This window comes from Lepidochelys kempii, chromosome 1, assembly GCF_965140285.1.
Source record: "Lepidochelys kempii isolate rLepKem1 chromosome 1, rLepKem1.hap1, whole genome shotgun sequence".
NCBI classification, from domain to species: Eukaryota; Metazoa; Chordata; order Testudines; family Cheloniidae; genus Lepidochelys; species Lepidochelys kempii.
The window spans coordinates 265,271,618-265,289,647 of NC_136380.1; the positions used below are offsets into that span (position 1 = coordinate 265,271,618).

Genomic DNA, 18,030 nt, shown 5'->3' on the forward strand with positions numbered 1-18,030 from the left:
TGTGTCTAAGTTTGTCAGGCAGTTCACAGGGCTGTCCTTAAGAGTTATGGGGTCCTACGCAGTATTATTAAACTGGTGCCCCTATGCCCGATGGCAGCCCGGGCTCACAGCCCGGGCGGAGGAGGGACGTGACAGCAAAGGATACCGAGCCGCCCTGCCTGCCTCCTGGCGGCAGAGAATCACAGTTCCCCACAGAGACCACCGTACCCTCTTCCTCACACAGACTACGCCTCTGTGACTACAGCCCCTGCCTAAAGAGACTGTAGCGTGCACTGGGTGTGCGGGAGCCAACCCACTCTTACCTGCTGTCATGGGCGGTGGGTCAAGCTGCAGTTTGGGGAGCCTAGCTCCCCACCCCACCTCTTCTGCCTGTGGCCTTGCCAAGACTCCACTCCTGCTCCGCCCCAGGCCCCGCCCCCACTCTGCCCAAGCCCCGCCCTATTCCCACTCTCTCCCCTTCACCTCCCTGCTCTCCCCCCTTCCAGCCAAATCCCTGAACCCAAATAAAGCAAATGACATTTGAAAAAAATCACTCTTCTGCAATTTCTTTCTAAAGAAGATGGAACATGTTTTCCACGGCATGCCAGGAGGTGAAGAGTGGACATGCAGAAGGTACCTCATGAAAAGCACTAAACTTGGGAATAAAAAAATGTCAGTCACAGGTTTTTTTTATAAACCCTGAAGTCTGTCAGAGCTTTATCTGCAAAAACTTTGTAGTAAAGGCAAGTCACCTGTCCTGCTGAATACAACCTTAAATATTATGGAATACGTGAGGCAGCTCTTCTGTATGACATTTTCTTAATCAGTACTTCTAAGCTTATTTTACATTTTAAATGTACTCTTAAGCCATCATTAAGTAATCATTCCAGATTACTACATATTTAACTCACTGAAACAAAGACATTATTTTAAATTAATCAATCGCAGAGGTTTAGTGTGTTCATAACAATGTTCATTGCTTTTAGACAAAGCGAACACTAATTTACTTTGTGTGATCTCCATAACAATAGACATGTTTATGAAATTTCACCAACTTTAAAAAATATGTTTCCAAAGACTTTAGGCATAACAAAGGATTTTATATCTTACTAAGGTACTGATTTTGCTAGAGGGGTCTCTTAAAACTAGTTCATCAAATAGTCAGAAGGAAAGAAAGGGAAACTCATTTGACCCACTATCTGGCAGGAAAGGGGTGTTGTCCCTTTAAGGGCTCTCTTTAACATGGGGGTGAAGGGAGAAAGGGATGGACAGAAAGGACAGGAAGACTTTGGAAGAAAGTTTTTTGTACTATAGTAATTAAAATTAAAATGTGTATTTTAGATCAGAGTGGTTCTTTGAAGGATTTACTATGATTCTATGATTCTATTTTAAAAAATATATGTCTGAAGATCCAAGCGTTTAAATCTACAGTTTCGGTATTGTGTTAATAGGTCTGGCAGACTGGAAGGCTTTTACAGCCAGCACAGTGTTGCACAGTTTGTGGTACAGAAATGTAAATTTCTGCAGGGTAAAGTGAATTAATGCTTTAAACTGAGCTAGTGTACAGAGGATGACTCTTGCGGCCTGGTCAGTGCCCTTGAGGAAACTGAATAAGGCAAATATAGGAGGGCCCGTGGTTAGTCATGGTACAATAAAGGCACGTTGCAAAGAATTCTAAGTAGTGGCTAAGAGATGTAAGACAAACCAGGGCTACCTACCAGACCCACTCAACAGAGAAGGGTTACTGCAGCCTTGTGGGTATGCTGGCATATCTATGTTCATTGTAAAGGGGGATGCCTATGTGCTATAAAGGGGGCTTAGGCACGAGATAGCTCAGTGGTTTGAGCATTGGCCTGCTAAACCCAGGGTTGTGAGTTCAATCCTTGAGGGGGCCATTTAGGGATGTGGGGCAAAAATTGGGGATTTGTCCTGCTTTGAATAGGGGGTTGGACTAGATGACCTCCTGAGGTCCCTTCCAATCCTGATATTCTATGATTTAATTACGAGCATGTCACCTACAGCATCAGTACCTGGCCCAAAGGGAGATCAGGAAAGGCTCGCAGGTCTTTTCTAGCTCTATTGGGTAATTTCATCTGCTGCATGCATAATCTGGTCCCTATGCCAGGAGACTGAAAAAGAGAAGGCCAAAACACTGACAGTGGAAAACCTTTTCCAGCACACCCATGTGCATTCAAACCTGCCCGCAAAATACTTCAGATGAGTTGCTCATATTTTATATGTTAACAGGGCAGAAAATGCAGCTCAGACAGTTGGGAAACAGGTGCTGAGCTCTCCCAGTAGCACAGATTTAGTCTCTACAGACCTGGAGCGGACCTGAGTATCACCACCCGCTACTTGTTCATGGCAAATGAGATAGTGGCATCACCACACAGTTTGTAAGTCCTAGTTGTCCACAGGGAAGAAACGGCCACTGCGGGCCTCTCCCCACTGTCTAGACTCAGGACAAGGAGTGAATAGGGCAGAGCTGGAACAGGGTGGTGGAATGTCGTAGAGCATGTTTGGCTGGTGCCATCTCTGCTCTCTGGTTGAGTAACGCGTGTGACTCAAAGCACTCTCTATTCGCACCGTTGCAATAATCTTTATACATAATATGCAGACAAATAACTCACTGCTCACTACTATTCCTGCATGAGGTAGGTGCACAGTGGGTACTAAGAATTGTGGGTAGATGCAGAAATTATGACTAAAGTGCATTTAAACCAGGCATGGCAGGGGGAGCTTGTGAACAGGTCTGCCCTAGACAATGGAACCGGTTTGCTTTTCTGGCTCGCCTTGTCATCAAGCAGAGACAATGCAAGTCCACTGACAGATCAGGTAAATATGATGCCCACAGGTGAGGTAGGAGACAGCACAGGGTGGCCCATGGTGCAGGCAGAACACACAGATGCTTGTTTTTAAAAGAGACATTTAATATTTTAATAACCTTTCAAATTTAATACAATACTGATAAAAGGTGCCCCAGTGACAGCCCTTCAGAACAAACTGTTTATTCACAGATCAAGGGATGCTGCACAGCAGGTCCGGCCCCCCCACCTCCATGTGCCTGCCCTGTCCTGCAGAGCCCCACCCCAGAGCTGGAAGGGTGAGTTCAATCTCCATGACTTCTGGGCAGAGACTGACAATCAGGAGGCCACTTAGGATCAGCTGGGGAGCTGGCCCAGGGAGGAGGGGACCTGTGGCTCACAAGCAAGAGGCTATGAAGGGGGGAGTGTTGGGGAAGGTGAGGGACTGTCCCAAGGCTCAGACACGCTGGGCAAGGGCTGTACTTGAACCAGACACTGGCCATGCAGCTCAGGGCAGAGCGAGGGCGAGCTCCTCTCAGACATTCTCTCCTGGGGCCCCATCCACACCACTGCTCCGGGCTCCCTCTGAATTGGGAGGGCATTGGGGGAACCCGTACAGCCCGACACTGCCGTATCCCCACCCACTGTAGCCTGCCCCTGGGTCTGCCCCACCCTCCGACTATGGCTCCCTTGGCATTATTTTTGCTCTGCTTAAAAAACCCTCGTGAGATGTTAGCTAAAAAATATCTCCCTGACATATTTCAAAGCATCATCTTCGTCATCCTCCACGTCTGTCCTGCTAGCACAGCCCAAAGCATCTGGCTGAGCATGGGGCTCGGGGCCTGGCCTGGGCGTGCTGGCCCCGCCACTGCTTGCTGGACTCCACTGAGGCTCCGTCGGCATTTGCTGGCCTTCCTGCTCCCCTTCGGTTTCAGATGGAATGCTCCCCTCTATTTCCTTGTATTTACAGTTCTGGCACAGAAACACGTCCATGAAGCAAGAGGAAGAAACACCCATCCCCACTGGCACCAGGCCCCCAGTCAGCGGAAGGCTGATCAACAGCTGCTGCATCCCACCCCACTTAACACCGGCTTAATCCGGGCAGCGAAGAACACTGCTCTTCACCATTGAAGCTGTAGGGGAATTTTGGACAAAGTTACCCAAGCTACAGTTTGGTGAGGACGTTGCAGTTAACATGTGTGCACCTTCACAGAGTGTCACGGGGTCTTTAGTGCTCATGGGGAGGAGGGGGGTTAATCTCCTGAGGAATAACGGATTCTCCATTCAGGAACAACTAAGGGCCAGTCCTGCAATCACAGCCACGTGGGCTGACCCATCACTGAAGCCGATGCGAAAGCCAGGGTCTGCCTGCAGCGATCTAACTGCAGGATCAGGGCCACAGGAAGGGGGAGACTCCAGGCAGAGAGCCCGGGGAGCTGCCAACCTAACGAGAGAAAGCTGCTGAGGTGCCATTAACATAGTCTCCTGCAAGGGAGTGTGAATTCAGCACTGTAGCATTTACTCACCCAAGTGAGTGTCTGAGAAACTCCTGCATCCATCCCCCTGGCACACCAAACCCAGGTGGCATCTCCCAGCCCCCACAAGGCCGTGAAGGAAAGCACAGCACTTACTCTCAAGACACACAGCACCACCCCCACCCCCACCCCCCGCCACAGGAAGCAGGACTGATTGGCTGGAGGCTCCCTCAGCCACAGCAAGGGTCACTGTGATGTAGGTGTTGGAGGGGGAAGAGGCAGACATGCTTAGGGGGGAGGGGGGAATTGCAGGACTCCAGAGAAATCTCCCCTCCCCTCAAAATAAATAATTATTGGGAATCATGCTAGTAAATCCCATTAACCAGGTGCCCTCTTTCTGCACCGCCTTCCTGCTGATTACAAGGGCGTCTGTGTAAAGAGGACTTCTCTCCTCACATTTATTTATAGGCATTCCTACGGCCCTCCTCACCACTGTCTGAGCATCTCAAATAGTAACCCTCACAATGCCCTGGCGAGGGGGTGGGGGGTACCATTATCCCCACTTACTGAGGGGTAAACCAAGGCACAGAGAGATTAAGTGGCTTGCCCCAGGTCATGCAGGAGTGTGTGACGGAGCATGAAATATCATGCAGACTTCCCAAGTCCCAAGCTTCAACCCCCAGGTCACCCATTCCCTCCTCCTGACTGACCCATTCACTGTTGTTGCTTACATCACAACACTTCCAGGGGGGCGTGATACAATGTTACACATGCCGGATCATGGCATCATTGAAATGGAAGTGGCTGGTTACAAAGGAGAAGGCTTCCATTTAGCCCCCCTACAGTGGCATTTCCCCAAGGGAAGTGGTGGAAGCAGGACATTTTAAATTAGCCTGGGCAAAAGCATCAGCACAGGGACATGTTAGGAAACTGCTGCATTGGCAGGAACATGGACCAGCAGGCCTCAGTGCTCACCTCAGCCAGGACCCCCAATGCTACATCCACCAGCTCCGCTTCGTTCATACAATAGACAGTCACGGTCCTGAGCAGGCCAAGAGAAGATCAGAAGAGAAAACAAAAGCAGGAATCAGATGGGGAACACTGTCATGGGCAGAAATGTGAATGCTGCCCCCATGGAAACACAATCAGCATAGGAAACATTAGAGGAATGTACTCGTGAAGGAATTCTGCACCACTGCACAATGCAGAATTTGCACAGAAATTAATGGTTTGGGAACAAAATTTCCTTTTCCCCTGACAGAAATGGGCTGCAGAGCTGCTGGATGCCACTAAGGGCGTGCTGGAGCTGGCAGAGCTTGGCTCGCAAATAGAAGACACTGCAGGGGGTGAGGGGGAGAGAGCTGGAGGGTTCCTTGCAGCTGCAGTTCCAGGGGGTGAGGGGGAGAGAGCTGGAGGGTTCCTTGCAGCTGCAGTTCCCCGCATGTCCTGAATAGGACAGAGCATGCAGGAAACTCCATACAAGCCCAGGACCCAGCATCATGCTGTTTTTCCTTCTCGATTCCTGGGCTCTGTGGGGGACGGGGTGCGGGTGTCTGGGCTGGGCTCTGGGGGGAGGGAGTGTGGGTGTCTGGCCCCCCTGCTGGGCTCTCCAGACAGGGGACAGACAAACAGAAACTGAGTTGTTGTAGGGGTTTCCTTAACTCCCTACTCCTGGAGACATTTTTTTGTGTCTGTATTGTTACAGACAGAGTTGCTGATAGGTATTTTGAAATAAATTATCAAAATAATTGAAACTGACATGATTGCATAGTGTTATTTTGACAAATAAAATATGCAGAATTTTAAAATATTGTGTGCAGAATTTTTAATTTTTGGGGATAGAATTCCCCCAGGACTAAGGAATGCCTGCATAGGAAGTCATTGTAATGTTTGCCTTTGTTTCTGCAAATTCCTGTTTTTCAATAGCAGGAAGTCAGAAGCTGGAGCCTGATTGTCCTCTCACACCACTTTTACACCAGTATAAATCTGATGATTTGAGTGGAGTTATTCCTGATGTACATCAGCTCAGAGCAGAAATCAGAACGCTTTTGGAACATTCCTTTCTGTATATTTCAATAACCATCATAATCCCTTACACTTCTAAACACAACAGTTATCCCTGCAGGATTGCAAAGCACGGTGCTGGCTGGGGGAACAGGGCTCATGTACAAATCCAGCAGCAGGGATCGAGTACCAGGAATGCTGCACAAGAGGGAGTGTAGGGAGGGAAGTGAAGAATAACATAGCTCAGAGAGAAGGTAAATACCCAACAAGGGATTCAACCATGGCTCCAGCTTTTGTGAAGAGCGTAATAAGATCTACGCAAACAGCTCTGTGTTTTCCATCTCTCCTGAGAGACAGCAGCTCTGCCAGCACAGTGCTCCCTGCAGCTCTGACACAGCGAAGAACACCCTGACTGAGCCTCCAACCCCACTTTTGTGTGATACCCTCGCTTCTCCTTGGAGGTTTCCTAGCCAACCGGTGACCAGGCCCAATGGTGCTTTGCACATGGGAGCCAATGCAACTGCAGCCCCAGGTGGCACAGCTGCACAAAGCGCTTACCTTGCCACAGCTGGCTTCTTCGCCCTCTTGAGTCTCACTGCTGACCTAGTCTTTCTTGGCTCCACCTCCCGCACGGCCATCCATGGTGGGAGGACTCTCTTCTTTGCCTTCCACACAGCACTTTCCATCTCTTTGCATTTAAAAAAAGGAACTGACACACAGTCAAGACTCAGCCATTCACACAGTTCAGCATTCACCAATGTGCCTGATTGTCTGGTACTGTCCTATGCACAGTCCCCCCGCAAACAGAAGCATTTATTAATCCACAGCTAATGCATCAAGGAATGTGCACAGGTCCCAGTTAATGTCTTAAAGGGACACTGCCAGAATAAATATATATTTCAAATAGGGCTGTCGATTAATCACAGTTAACTTACATGATTAACTCAAAAAAAGTGTATGTGCTTTTCTTACTTTATATTATTTTTTATTGCAAATACTTGCACCGTAAAAATGATAAACAAAAGAAATAATATATTTTTCAATTCACCTCATACAAGTACTGTAGTGCAATCTATCGTGAGAGTTTAACTTACAAATGTAGATTTTTTGTCTCATAACTGCACTCAAAAACAAAACAATGTAAAACTTTAGAGCCTACAAGTCCACTCAGTCCTACTTTTTGTTCAGCCAATTGCTAAGACAAACACGTTTGTTTACATTTACGGGAGATACTGCTGCCTGCTTCTTATTTACAATGTCACCTGAAAGTGAGAACAGACATTCGCATGGCACTTTTGTAGCTGATGTTGCAAGATATTTACGTGCCGGATATGCTAAACATTCATATGCCCCTTCATGCTTCAGCCACCATTCCATGGACATACTTCTGTGCTGATGATGCTCATTAAAAAAATAATGCATTAAATTTGTGACTGAACTCCTTGGGGGAAAATTATATTTCTCTTGTTCTGTTTTACCTGCATTCTGTCATATATTTCATGTTATAGCAGCCTCAGATGATGACCCAGCACATGTTCGTTTTAAGAACACTTTCACTGCAGATTTGACAAAATACAAAGAAGGTACCAATGTGAGATTTCTAAGGATAGCTACAGCACTCAACCCAAGGTTTAAGAATCTGAAGTGCCTTCCAAAATCTGAGAAGGATGAGGTGAGCATGCTTTCAGATGTCTTAAAAGAGCAACACTACAATGCAGAAACTACAGAACCCGAACCACCAAAAAAGAAAATCAACTTCTGCCCGTGGCATCAGACTCAGATAATGAAAATGAACATGCATCGGTCCGCTCTGCTTTGGATCATTATCAAGCAGAACCCATCATCAGCATGGATGCATGTCCTCTGCAATGGTGGTTGAAGCATGAAGGGACATAAAAATCTTTAGTGCATCTAGCACGTAAATATCTTGCGATACCGGCTACAACAGTGCCACGTTCTCACTTTCAGGTGACATTGTAAACAAGACATATGCAGCATTATCTCCTGCAAATTGTAACCAAACTTGTTTGAGCGATTGGCTCAATAGGACTGAGTGGACTTGTAGGCTCTAAAGTTTTATATTGTTTTATTTTTGAATGCAGGTTTTTTTGTACATAATTCGACATTTGTAAGTTCAACTTTCATTATAAAGAGATTGCACTACAGTACTTGTATTAAGTGAATTAAAATATAATTTTTTTTACAGTGCAAATATTTGTAATAAAAAAATAAATATAAAGTGAGCACTGTACACTTTGTATTCAGTGTTGTACAGGAACTCCTCACTTAACGTTGTCCCAGTTAACGTTGTTATGTTGCTGATCAATGAGAGAACATGCTTGTTTAAAGTTGCGCAATACTCCCTTATAACGTTCTTTGACAGCTGCCTGCTTTGTCCACTGCTTGTAGGATTCTCTGGAAGAGCAGCCCCTCCTCGTGGGGATTAGAACGAGGGAAGGCTGGCAGTTTCCCCCCTCAGCTCCCCTAAATTCCCTGTAAGGTATGTGGCTCGGCAGCTGCCCAGCAGCAGTTCAGCTGTCCCCCACCCCCGCCGTGCTGCTCCTGCTCTACCCTCTGCCTTGGAGCTGCTCTCTGGACCTTCCTGCTTGCTGGGGGAGGGGTGCTGATATCAGGGTGTCCCCCTGTTCCTGTGCCCCCCTCAAGCAGAGGACGGGGAGGGCTCAGGGACAGAAAGGAGGGAGCTTGCTGGAAGCTATTGCTTCCTGTCTGAACTGGCTGATCTGCTTAAAAAGGCAACGTACTTGAAGTGGCGTTAGCACTCTTAAAGGAGCAATGCACGTCTCTCTCTCTCATGCACGCACCCCCCAGCACTTTGGAAATAAAGCACCTGTGCAGCCATGCATGTGCTGTCAGGAGGAGGGCGTGGTGCGCTCCAGCTGGATAGCGTGGGCTCATCCTCATGTTCAGTTTTTGCAGGGAAGTGTTTGCAGCTACTGCCCTGCATCTATTTTCTTTTCTCCCTCCTACCTCAGTCCATGCTGCCTTGTAGAGTATGAGGCTACATTAACAACAATGTGTTAACCCTTGAGGGCTCAGCCGAGGGCTAGTTCATCATTTAGCAGTAAGGCATTCCCTGGGAAATATCCCACCCTCTGACTTCACCACCTCAACCAAGCTTTACAATCATTCATTGCTGTGAACAGTATTAAACTGTCTGTTTAAAATTGTTTAAAACGTATATTGTATATGTATATAATGTCTTTTGTCAGAGAAAAAAAAATTCCCTGGAACCTAACCTCCCCATTGGATATTGGATTCGCTTAACATCGTTTCGCATAAAAAGTCGCATTTGTCAGGAACATAACTACAACCTTAAGTGAGGAGTTACTGTAATTGAAATCAATATATTGAAAATGTAGAAAACATCCAAAATATTTAAATAAATGGTATTTCTATTATTAACAGTGGGTTAATTTTTTTAATTTCAAACAAACTTGGCTTCTCTCACCACCTAGGACTGAAAGCATTTTTAGAAGATCTGATTTACGTTTAGCTGTTGCCAGTTACTTATTGCAGTTTCCCTCATCTTGACCAGAAGAATTGGTGTTTAACTGTGCATAAAGAGCAACTAATTTCTAGGGCTCTACCAAATTCACGGTCCATTTTGGTCAATTTCATGGTCAGAAGATTTTAAAAATCGTAAATGTCATGGTTTCAGATATTTAAATCAGAAGCTTCATGGTGTAGGGATCACGGGGGTCCCGACCCAAATGGAGGTCGTGGCAGGGTCTCAAGGCTATTGTTGGGTGTGTGTGTGGGGTGGGGGGGTCACAGTATTGCCACCCTCACTGCTGTGCTGCTGCTAGCAGTGACACTGCCTTCAGAGCTGGGCTCCCAATGAGCAGCCATGGAGGTACCTGCAGCTTGGGGAGGTTTCCGGACATGGGTCTGACCGGTCCCTGGAAGCGGCCCCTGCAGGGGAAGAGGAAGTCCTGTCACTCACAGCTGTCCAGATCTAGCATCTGGAGACCAGTGTACAGTAAGTGCCCACAGCCCTGCCCCTCCCTCATAAACTAGCTAAATTTCATGGGTGAGATCCGATTTCATGGTCTGTGATGCGTGAATTTGGTAGGGCCCTACTAATTGCTCCTCACCCCGTCACTTAACCAGACAGGTGAAGTGATGAGCCCCAGGCCATGAACCTAATCAGGATCAGAAGCTCCTAAATGCGATTTTTGCACTCAGACCACATTGCCTCCCCTCATCAGATTTTTCTGGTCCCTGGGCACTAATCAATTGTGGCTGTGATTAGGCTCACAACTCTTCCAAGAGAAGATTTATATCCTCTCCCCCGCAAAAATGTTTTCATTCAAAATAATTTCATGAAATACTTTTGTTCACATAAGGGCTTGTTAAAGATGGATTGCTTTACAGGTGTACACATTACTACAGGGAGGAATAAACTAACCGAAACCCGGCCTACACGGGGGGGGGGGGGGGGGAGTTAAGAACCTTATGAGAACAAGGCTTTGGATTCACCTACACCAGCGTTCAGCATGCGTTCCTTATACACCCAACAGAGGATGCACCTGTGCCTGGAGTACAAACCCTCCCGCAGCAGGCTGTGCCCCACCCTCTTGGCAAAACCTCCACCAAAGCCTGTTTTAAAAAGTCTGGAATTCAACAGAGCACGGAGCTGGCTCCTGCTCCCTGCTTTTGTGCCTCGTTTCTGTCTCTTCACTGGGCCCCTGGTTCTGCAAGCAGGCCCCTGGGGTTCCTTGCCCTGTGGTTGTCAGGCCTGGGGATGCTGGACAGAGGAGCAGCGGGCTCAAGGAGATGTTCTGCTTGGACTCTGCTGCTACCGCCCGGCCCCCAATGAGCTCTTCACGCTGGCGGCCTCCGGAGCCTCAAACGGCAGCAGGGATACGGGCAAGGTGCCTAAAAAGCTGGAATCTGGGCAACAGCTTTTGCTCGAAGCCTCGCCTGGGCTAGGGAAACGGACACCACTCCCCCCCCCCTCGTTAAAGCGCGGCTCTCACCAGACCTGCCCGAGCTCAGCTCTAGCCTCGCGGAGCCAGCTAAGGAGCGACCTTTCCGTAACGCGGCCCGGACGAAGAGCTGCGAGGATCGGACTGTGCTCGGAAACGTCTCACTGCGGAAAACACCCAGCAAAACCCACCAGCATCAGAGAGAGAGACACGGGGAGGGGGGGGCGCTGAAAGCTGGCAAATGGGCATCACCAGACAGGCTGCCTTGCCCCGTCCCTTTTGCCCCCACAGCTCTGGTGCTGGGAGACAAGCGGCTCCCTGCAGGAACTGACACACCTCCCCGGCACGTCTCCGGACTCGTCCTGCCTCCCTCGCACCCGCTTACCCCCAGGAAGGGCCTCAGGCCAGCGGCGAGCAAAGGGCTGAGCCCCCCGGCGCCCACGCCTCCTCTCGTGACGCGGAGCGGGCCCCGGGCTCCGCCTCGCCCTCTCCCCATTGGAGGGCGACTGGAAAACACGAAGGCGTAAGGGGGCGGGGCAATCGCAACGGCCCCCCCCGGGAAATGGGGCGGGGGCGGCGGCGGCGGCAGATCGGCCCTGCCCCGCCGCGCTCTGTGGGGGGAGGGGATCCGCGCTGCCGCGCTGCCCACTCCAGGGGCCTCCAGCCTCGTGCCCGAGCCCGGGACCGAGCGGAGCAGACCCCGCCCCTCCCGCTCTGGGGCGAGCGCTGCGCCCGGGTGGCGAGGGTGCCGCAGCCACCCGCCAGGCGCGGGACGGGCTTCTCCAGCCCTGAGGGCTGGCTGTGTTCTGGTTTAGGCTGGGCCCTCTCCACGGCCCAGGCTGCTGCCGAGAGACGCTTTCCTGACGTGAAAAGAACAGGAGGGCTTGTGGCACTTTAGAGTCTAACACATTTATTTGAGCATAAGCTTTCCTGAGGTACCGCTCACTTCATCGGATGCGTACTGTGGAGAGATTTTATGTACACGGAGAACATGAAACAATGGGCTGTAGCTCACGACAGCTCATGCTCAAATACATTGGTTAGTCTCTAAGGTGCCACAAGTCCTCCTTTTCTTTTTGCGAATACAGACTAACACGGCTGCTGCTCTGAAACCTGTCAGAGTTAAAAGTGGCAATTCCTCAACCAAAAAAAATTTTTTAAAAAGTTCAGTGAGAAACAGCTGAACTGGAATTAACTTACAAACTGGACACCATCAAATTAGGCCAGAATAAAGACTGGGAGTGGCTAGGTCACTACAAAAAGTAATTTTCCCTCTTGATACTCACACCTTCTTGTCAACTGTTGAGAATAGGCCACTACCACCTTGATTGAATTGGCCTCATTAGCACTGACCGTCCCTCCCCCCCACTTGATAAGGCAACTCCCATCTTTTCATGTGCTGTAATAATATACTGCTTCCTGTTATTTTTCACTCCATGCATCTGATGAAGTGGATTCTAGCTCACGAAAGCTTATGACCAAATAAATGTGTTAGTCTCTAAGGTGCCACAAGGACTCCTTGTTGTAGTTGTTGTTTTTAAAAAGTGACACTTCTGGTCCTTCCCCTTTACAGCTAGGAAACAGCACGGTCCCCCCCACACCCGACAAGGGAATTCGGTTATCTCCCTATCGCAAAATCTGGATCTTCCTGGAAGTCAGCACAGCCTGGAACTGTTTGTTAGTTCGGGTTCCCTCTGCTGGCAGACTGCACAGCAGCAGTGTTAATGTTAAGTCAATTATGAACTTAGTACTGTAGTGCTTTAAACTTGTGATTACAGGGTGGGGATTTTAGACTATACAGATGCCAGAATGACTTCTTCTGCCAAGAGTGAAGCAGTTTTTAAAAGGGTCCCATTGTAGCCTTAGACTGCATGACAGGACTCATTTAATCCATTAACATTCATAATTTTAAAAAATGGTCACTATCCCAGAAAAAAATAGATGCTTTATGATTTCCGCTCTGTACATTTCACAGAAAAAAATGCCTCCTCAACAACAATCTAATTTGTGTGAAATATTTGTGCATTACAGACAAGGCAACCCTCACCTTGCTTCTCTCTGGGGTAAAGGTTAGGGTATACATTTGAAAAGACCAGGGCTGTTTTTTGCCTTATTTTGAGCAACTTAACAAGTAATTGATTTTTTTTCCCTCCTTACTCCTTCTCCACCCCTGCCCCCATCTTGCCTGATTTCTCCCCTTATCCTTGCTGCACTTTAAGGGAGCACATTGATCACGGGTCGGATCCAGACCAACACACACAGCAATGGACTTTGATCATTCCCCCTTCATCTCTCTCGTGGCTGACCAAAATGTTCTGGTTCAGTTATCTTCACACAGCTGCAGTGAATGAGTGGATTTTATGCTACATTTCACTTGTGCACTATTCCCCAACTCCCAGAAGCTGGGCTGAAACATGTTCCCTAGAGATCCGCAAGGCTATGTAAGGGAAACAACAGTGATCAGAAGATTAACAAAGGGAAGAAGTAAAAGCTGGAGAACCTGGCTTCTATATACTACTACTCCACTGTTTGTTAGCTTTGCCTGCATTACAGAAACTTAATGTGTTACAGTTTTCTGCCTCTCCTCTTCTACCTCCTCCCCCCCCCCCCAGCGTCTAACCAACGGAGTGCAGATAGCAATATCTGTTAAAATGTAGGTGTCTTGAAATTTAGCCACCAATGCCATGAGATGGTGTGCCTCAGTTTCCCCTTCCACACAGCAGTGTAGGCCTGTTATGCTTTTGCTGCTATGCCAAGCTTCCAGCTTGTTTACAGGTGTAAGCTGGAAAGCAACATGCTGGTGGGACTGTCTTGTCACCATCCCTAGCATGTACAAAAAATTTTTTTCCAAAAATTAGGTATGTCACACATCTTGAAAGGGTTTACCATTAGTATTAACTCCTTTGTCTTGACCCATCGGTGGAGTAGCCAAAGACACAAGATAACCAGCAAAGCAATGACAGACAGGCTGTGTTTACACAGTTTAGCTTGTGTCATAAATAAAGATAAGGGTAGCATAAAATCCCTCCTTGAAGCTGTACTGAATTGCTTTATCTGTAAGGGGTTAAGAAGCTCGAATAATCTGGTTGGCACCTGACCAAAAGGACCAATAAGGAAAGATGATACTTTCTAATGGGGGTTGGGGGGTGTTTGTTCCCTACAAAATGCTCCGAAACTCTTTAGCCCTTGCTAGAGAAAACCTAAAAGATGCTCAGGAAGAGCAAAAGGCCTGGTACGATAAACATGCCAGAGAGTGTTCCTTCAAAGTAGGGGACCAGGTAATGGTCTTGAAGGTGCTCCAGGCCCATAAGATGGAAGCGTTGTAGGAAAGGCCATTTACAGTCCAAGAGTGCCTGAGAGCTGTTAACTATCTAATAGCATCCCCTACCTCAAACCTAAAAGGTCAACTGGGTGGACTCTCCCCTCCAGGAGATCTGACCCCCAGTCTTCCCTTAAAACCTGATCCACAGGTGAGGGGTCTGGCATTTCAGATGCAGATCCTTCACCCTCCTGCTGGGGAAAAGCCTTCCAAGAAAAGGCGGGCAGACCCTCCTGTCCCCCCTCACCTTCCATCTGGACTTTCCTCTCTAGGTTCCCCACGAGGCACATACCCGTGTCCCCGAAGAGGAAAACTGTTCCTGATCCATCTGTGGGCTCTCAGCTAACAGCCCTGACCGACCCTTTACTGGCCAACAAAATCCCATCCCTTTCACTGAGGTTGGGTTTGCTTCCAGCTACAGACTCTTGGGGTCTGTTCCCACCACAGCGGTTGTCAGGACCCCAACTTCCATCTCTGGAATACATGTCTCTCTGTGTACCCCAGGGTAGGGCCTGTCCCCTGCTGATGTGCCACTTCCTGGCAGTCAGCAGCTGGGAAGGCCTCCCCATTACAAGGTGGATTATTCTCCCCACCCCCACCCAGGGAGATGATCACAGGACAGGAGCTGGCTTTATCCACCCCTGAGCCCCGGGGCTACAGGAACTGGCCTTGACCATCCCTGCCCACAATAGCCCATTTTCCACTGCTACAGAGTAATTAAAGAGACACTCTCCTACTTCTCCAGCAGCATGTGACTTCACCCTCCCCTCAGGCTTTCAGCACAAGATTCCTTCTTGCTACTAACAAACCCTGGGACAGATTCTGCCACATCAAAAAAGCCATTCCCCAGTAGAAACGGTGCAAAATTGTGTGCTACTGCTGCGACAATCAGTTCAGCCTGCAAATCACCAGTTTCCATGTGTACCTTAGCTAAAGGTGCAAGAATTTAGTAACCTCCCACCAATTCTAATTCCGCCATTTTTCCTGGTAACGAATCCTTCTCATGGATCAGGTCCCTCCTGACCCCAGCAGTTTTATAGAATATCAAGGTTGGAAGGAACCTCAGGAGGTCATCTAGTCCAACCCCCTGCTCAAAGCAGGACCAATACCCCACTAAATCATCCCAGCCAGGGCTTTGTCAAGCCTGACCTTAAATTTGTGCACCCTTATCCCTCCAACCTTGGAGCACTTTGCCATTAAGCTTAACAGCATGCATATGCTCACTGCTTGGCTGTGTAGAAGCAACCTTTACAAATCCTGGGTGGTAAGAGACAGTACCCTGGGATACCCCTGTGCTCTGAGAAGCAGCAGCTTCATGTGTTACTTGGTGCCCGTTCCCATTCAGCCCAGGACATTTATTCCTCAGGTGCTCAGTGGACTTACAATGAGAGCCCCTTACTGGGCTCCTCTGCTTGTACAGGAGACTTGGGACGAGTAACAGGGGGATGGGGAGGTGAACGCCCAGTCTCCTTTTTCCCCAGGGGTAAAACGGTGATTCTGTTCCCCCTCCCCCCCCCGCACCCCTCTGCCAGTGGTTTGTGTTTAATTGCAGCTTGCGCTTGCTCAAAAGAGTCTGCAAACCCAGCTAATTCACCCACTGCACCCACCTTTTTGTCCCACAAATACTGTTTTACATCACGGCACATATTCAGCAACTGTTCCTAAACAGCCAGATCACACATTTCTTCAAAGCTTGTAATGCCTTTTCGCCTCACCCACTTGTCTAACAAATCACTCATTTCATTTACACATTAGGCCACATTTAGTTAATCCAGATCCCCTTTTAAAACTCCTGAATTTTATCCTGTAGGTTTTAGGTGTAATCTGGAACTGTTTCAAAACCAGATCCTTAAATTTACCATAGTTTGAAGCAGCATCAATAGTTATCTTATTGAATATGTCTAGAGATCTCCCAGACAATTTTGCAACCAAAGTAGTCATTTTCTGATCTTCAGGAATTGCATGGAGAGTGCACAGTCTCTCAAAGGTGATGAAATACTTGGGAATAACACTGGATTCATCATATGATGAACATAACTGCTCCCATTTATGGATTTTGGGGGAAGTGGAGCCAGCTTCTGAAGGGTTGTCTCTTCCACTTCATTACAACCAGTTCATGCTTCTGGGTCTCAATTTGGGCTGGTCTCTGGGCCTCAATTTCTTTGTCTTTTAACTCCAGTGTTTGCTGGTGTGCAGCCCTTTTTTCATCAGCCGTCAGCTGCCTGAGTTCCAGGGCTAACCTCTGGGTTTCCCTGGCTCTTTCGTGAGCAGCTTTTTCTCTGGCAATCTGTGCACCGATCTCCATTTGTCTTAATTCCATCTGTCTTTTATGTTCATTTTCCTTCTCAATCATCTGCAACCTGTGCAGTTCTTGCTTCTTCTGAGCTTCACTCTCACTCATTGTTAATTTTCTGCCTCAATTTCCTTTATCTGAAATAAGCAAACAGAAAACAACAAACCAGTAACCACTTTGTTCTCCAGCCACCACACTTAAACCTCACATAAAATTATTACCAGTGTCTCAAAGCAATTAGCTGTGCACACATCCTGTTTGACTACGCCATTGTGACGGGTTCAGTCACAAAGACCCCTTTGGGACTGTCACCTGATGTGCTGAAATTACCTCTGAGCCCATTTTTAGAGGAATACGCACAGCTGTTTGCTCCCCTAGGCATTAATCACTTACTCTGGCTTTATTAATAAACAAAAATGTTATTAAGTATAAAAATTAGGATTTAAGTGGTTTCAAGTACTAACAGATAGAACAAAGTAAGTCACCAAGCAAAATAAAACAAAACACACAAGTCTAAGCCTAATACATTAAGAAACTGATTACAGGTAATATCTCACCTTCAGAGATGTTCCAATAAGCTTCTTTCACAGACTAGACTCCTTCCTAGTGTGGGCCCAATCCCTTCCCCGGTACAGTCCTTGTTAGTTCCAGCAGACATTGTAGGTGGAAAGCAGAGGTTTTCTCATGACTGGAAGCCATGGTGTTCTGTTCCACCCCCTTTTATAGCTTTGGCACAAGGCAGGAATCTTTTGTCTCTCTGGGTCCTCACCCCTCCTTCTAAATGGAAAAGTACCAGATTTAAGATGGATTCCAGAAGAACGTCACATGATACATTATCCATGGGCTGGCCCACACATACACAGGAAGGCTTGCAGGTAAATAAATCCATTCACAACCAACTGTCCTAGTCAATGGGAGCCATCAAGATTGTAAGCCACCATTAATTGCCCACACTTTGCATAATTACAATAGGACCTCAGAGTTGCACTTCATATTTCTAGCTTCAGATACAAGAATGCTACGCACATACAAATAGGAGGAATATATTCAGTAGGTTATAACCTTTGTTATGATACCTTACAAGAAACCTTTTGAATAAAGCATATTCCAGTTATGTCATAATCATACTTATAAGCATATGTCCATAAACATGTGGAGTGCAACGTCACAGTATGAATCTATTGCAGCAATAAGTACACAAGTCAAA

The 18,030-nt window shown here is 47.7% G+C and overlaps 1 protein-coding gene across 4 annotated transcripts; it reads right to left on the reverse strand.

Annotated features, from left to right (window-relative positions):
- Positions 1-2,888: 2,888 nt before the first annotated feature.
- Positions 2,889-11,911, reverse strand: CYREN (cell cycle regulator of NHEJ). Of its 4 annotated transcripts, none has more exons than XM_073327360.2 (5): positions 11,597-11,911; positions 10,141-10,195; positions 6,821-6,950; positions 5,234-5,300; positions 2,889-3,755 (listed from the first exon to the last, which is right to left on the reverse strand). In XM_073327360.2, the coding sequence occupies exons 1-5, from the start codon at positions 11,705-11,707 to the stop codon at positions 3,516-3,518; spliced, it is 603 nt and encodes a 200-aa protein (XP_073183461.1). In that variant the 5' UTR covers positions 11,708-11,911; the 3' UTR covers positions 2,889-3,515. The 4 variants fall into 4 exon arrangements, with proteins under 4 accessions (XP_073183461.1, XP_073183460.1, XP_073183463.1 ...); XM_073327359.2 differs by having other exon boundaries at positions 6,821-6,971; XM_073327362.2 differs by lacking the exon at positions 11,597-11,911 and adding an exon at positions 11,403-11,590.
- Positions 11,912-18,030: the final 6,119 nt, after the last annotated feature.

Bases quoted from the DNA above. Each gene is read 5' to 3' on its own strand.
- CYREN (XM_073327359.2), bottom strand. From the start codon at position 11,707: ATGGGGAGAGGGCGAGGCGGAGCCCGGGGCCCGCTCCGCGTCACGAGA. The intron at 6,972-10,140 runs GTACCTCCATGG...ACTGTGTGTCAG, and splicing joins GAAACCTCCCCAAGCTGCAG to TTCCTTTTTTTAAATGCAAA. The intron at 5,301-6,820 runs GTAAGCGCTTTG...TGGCCTGCTCAG, and splicing joins AAGAAGCCAGCTGTGGCAAG to GACCGTGACTGTCTATTGTA.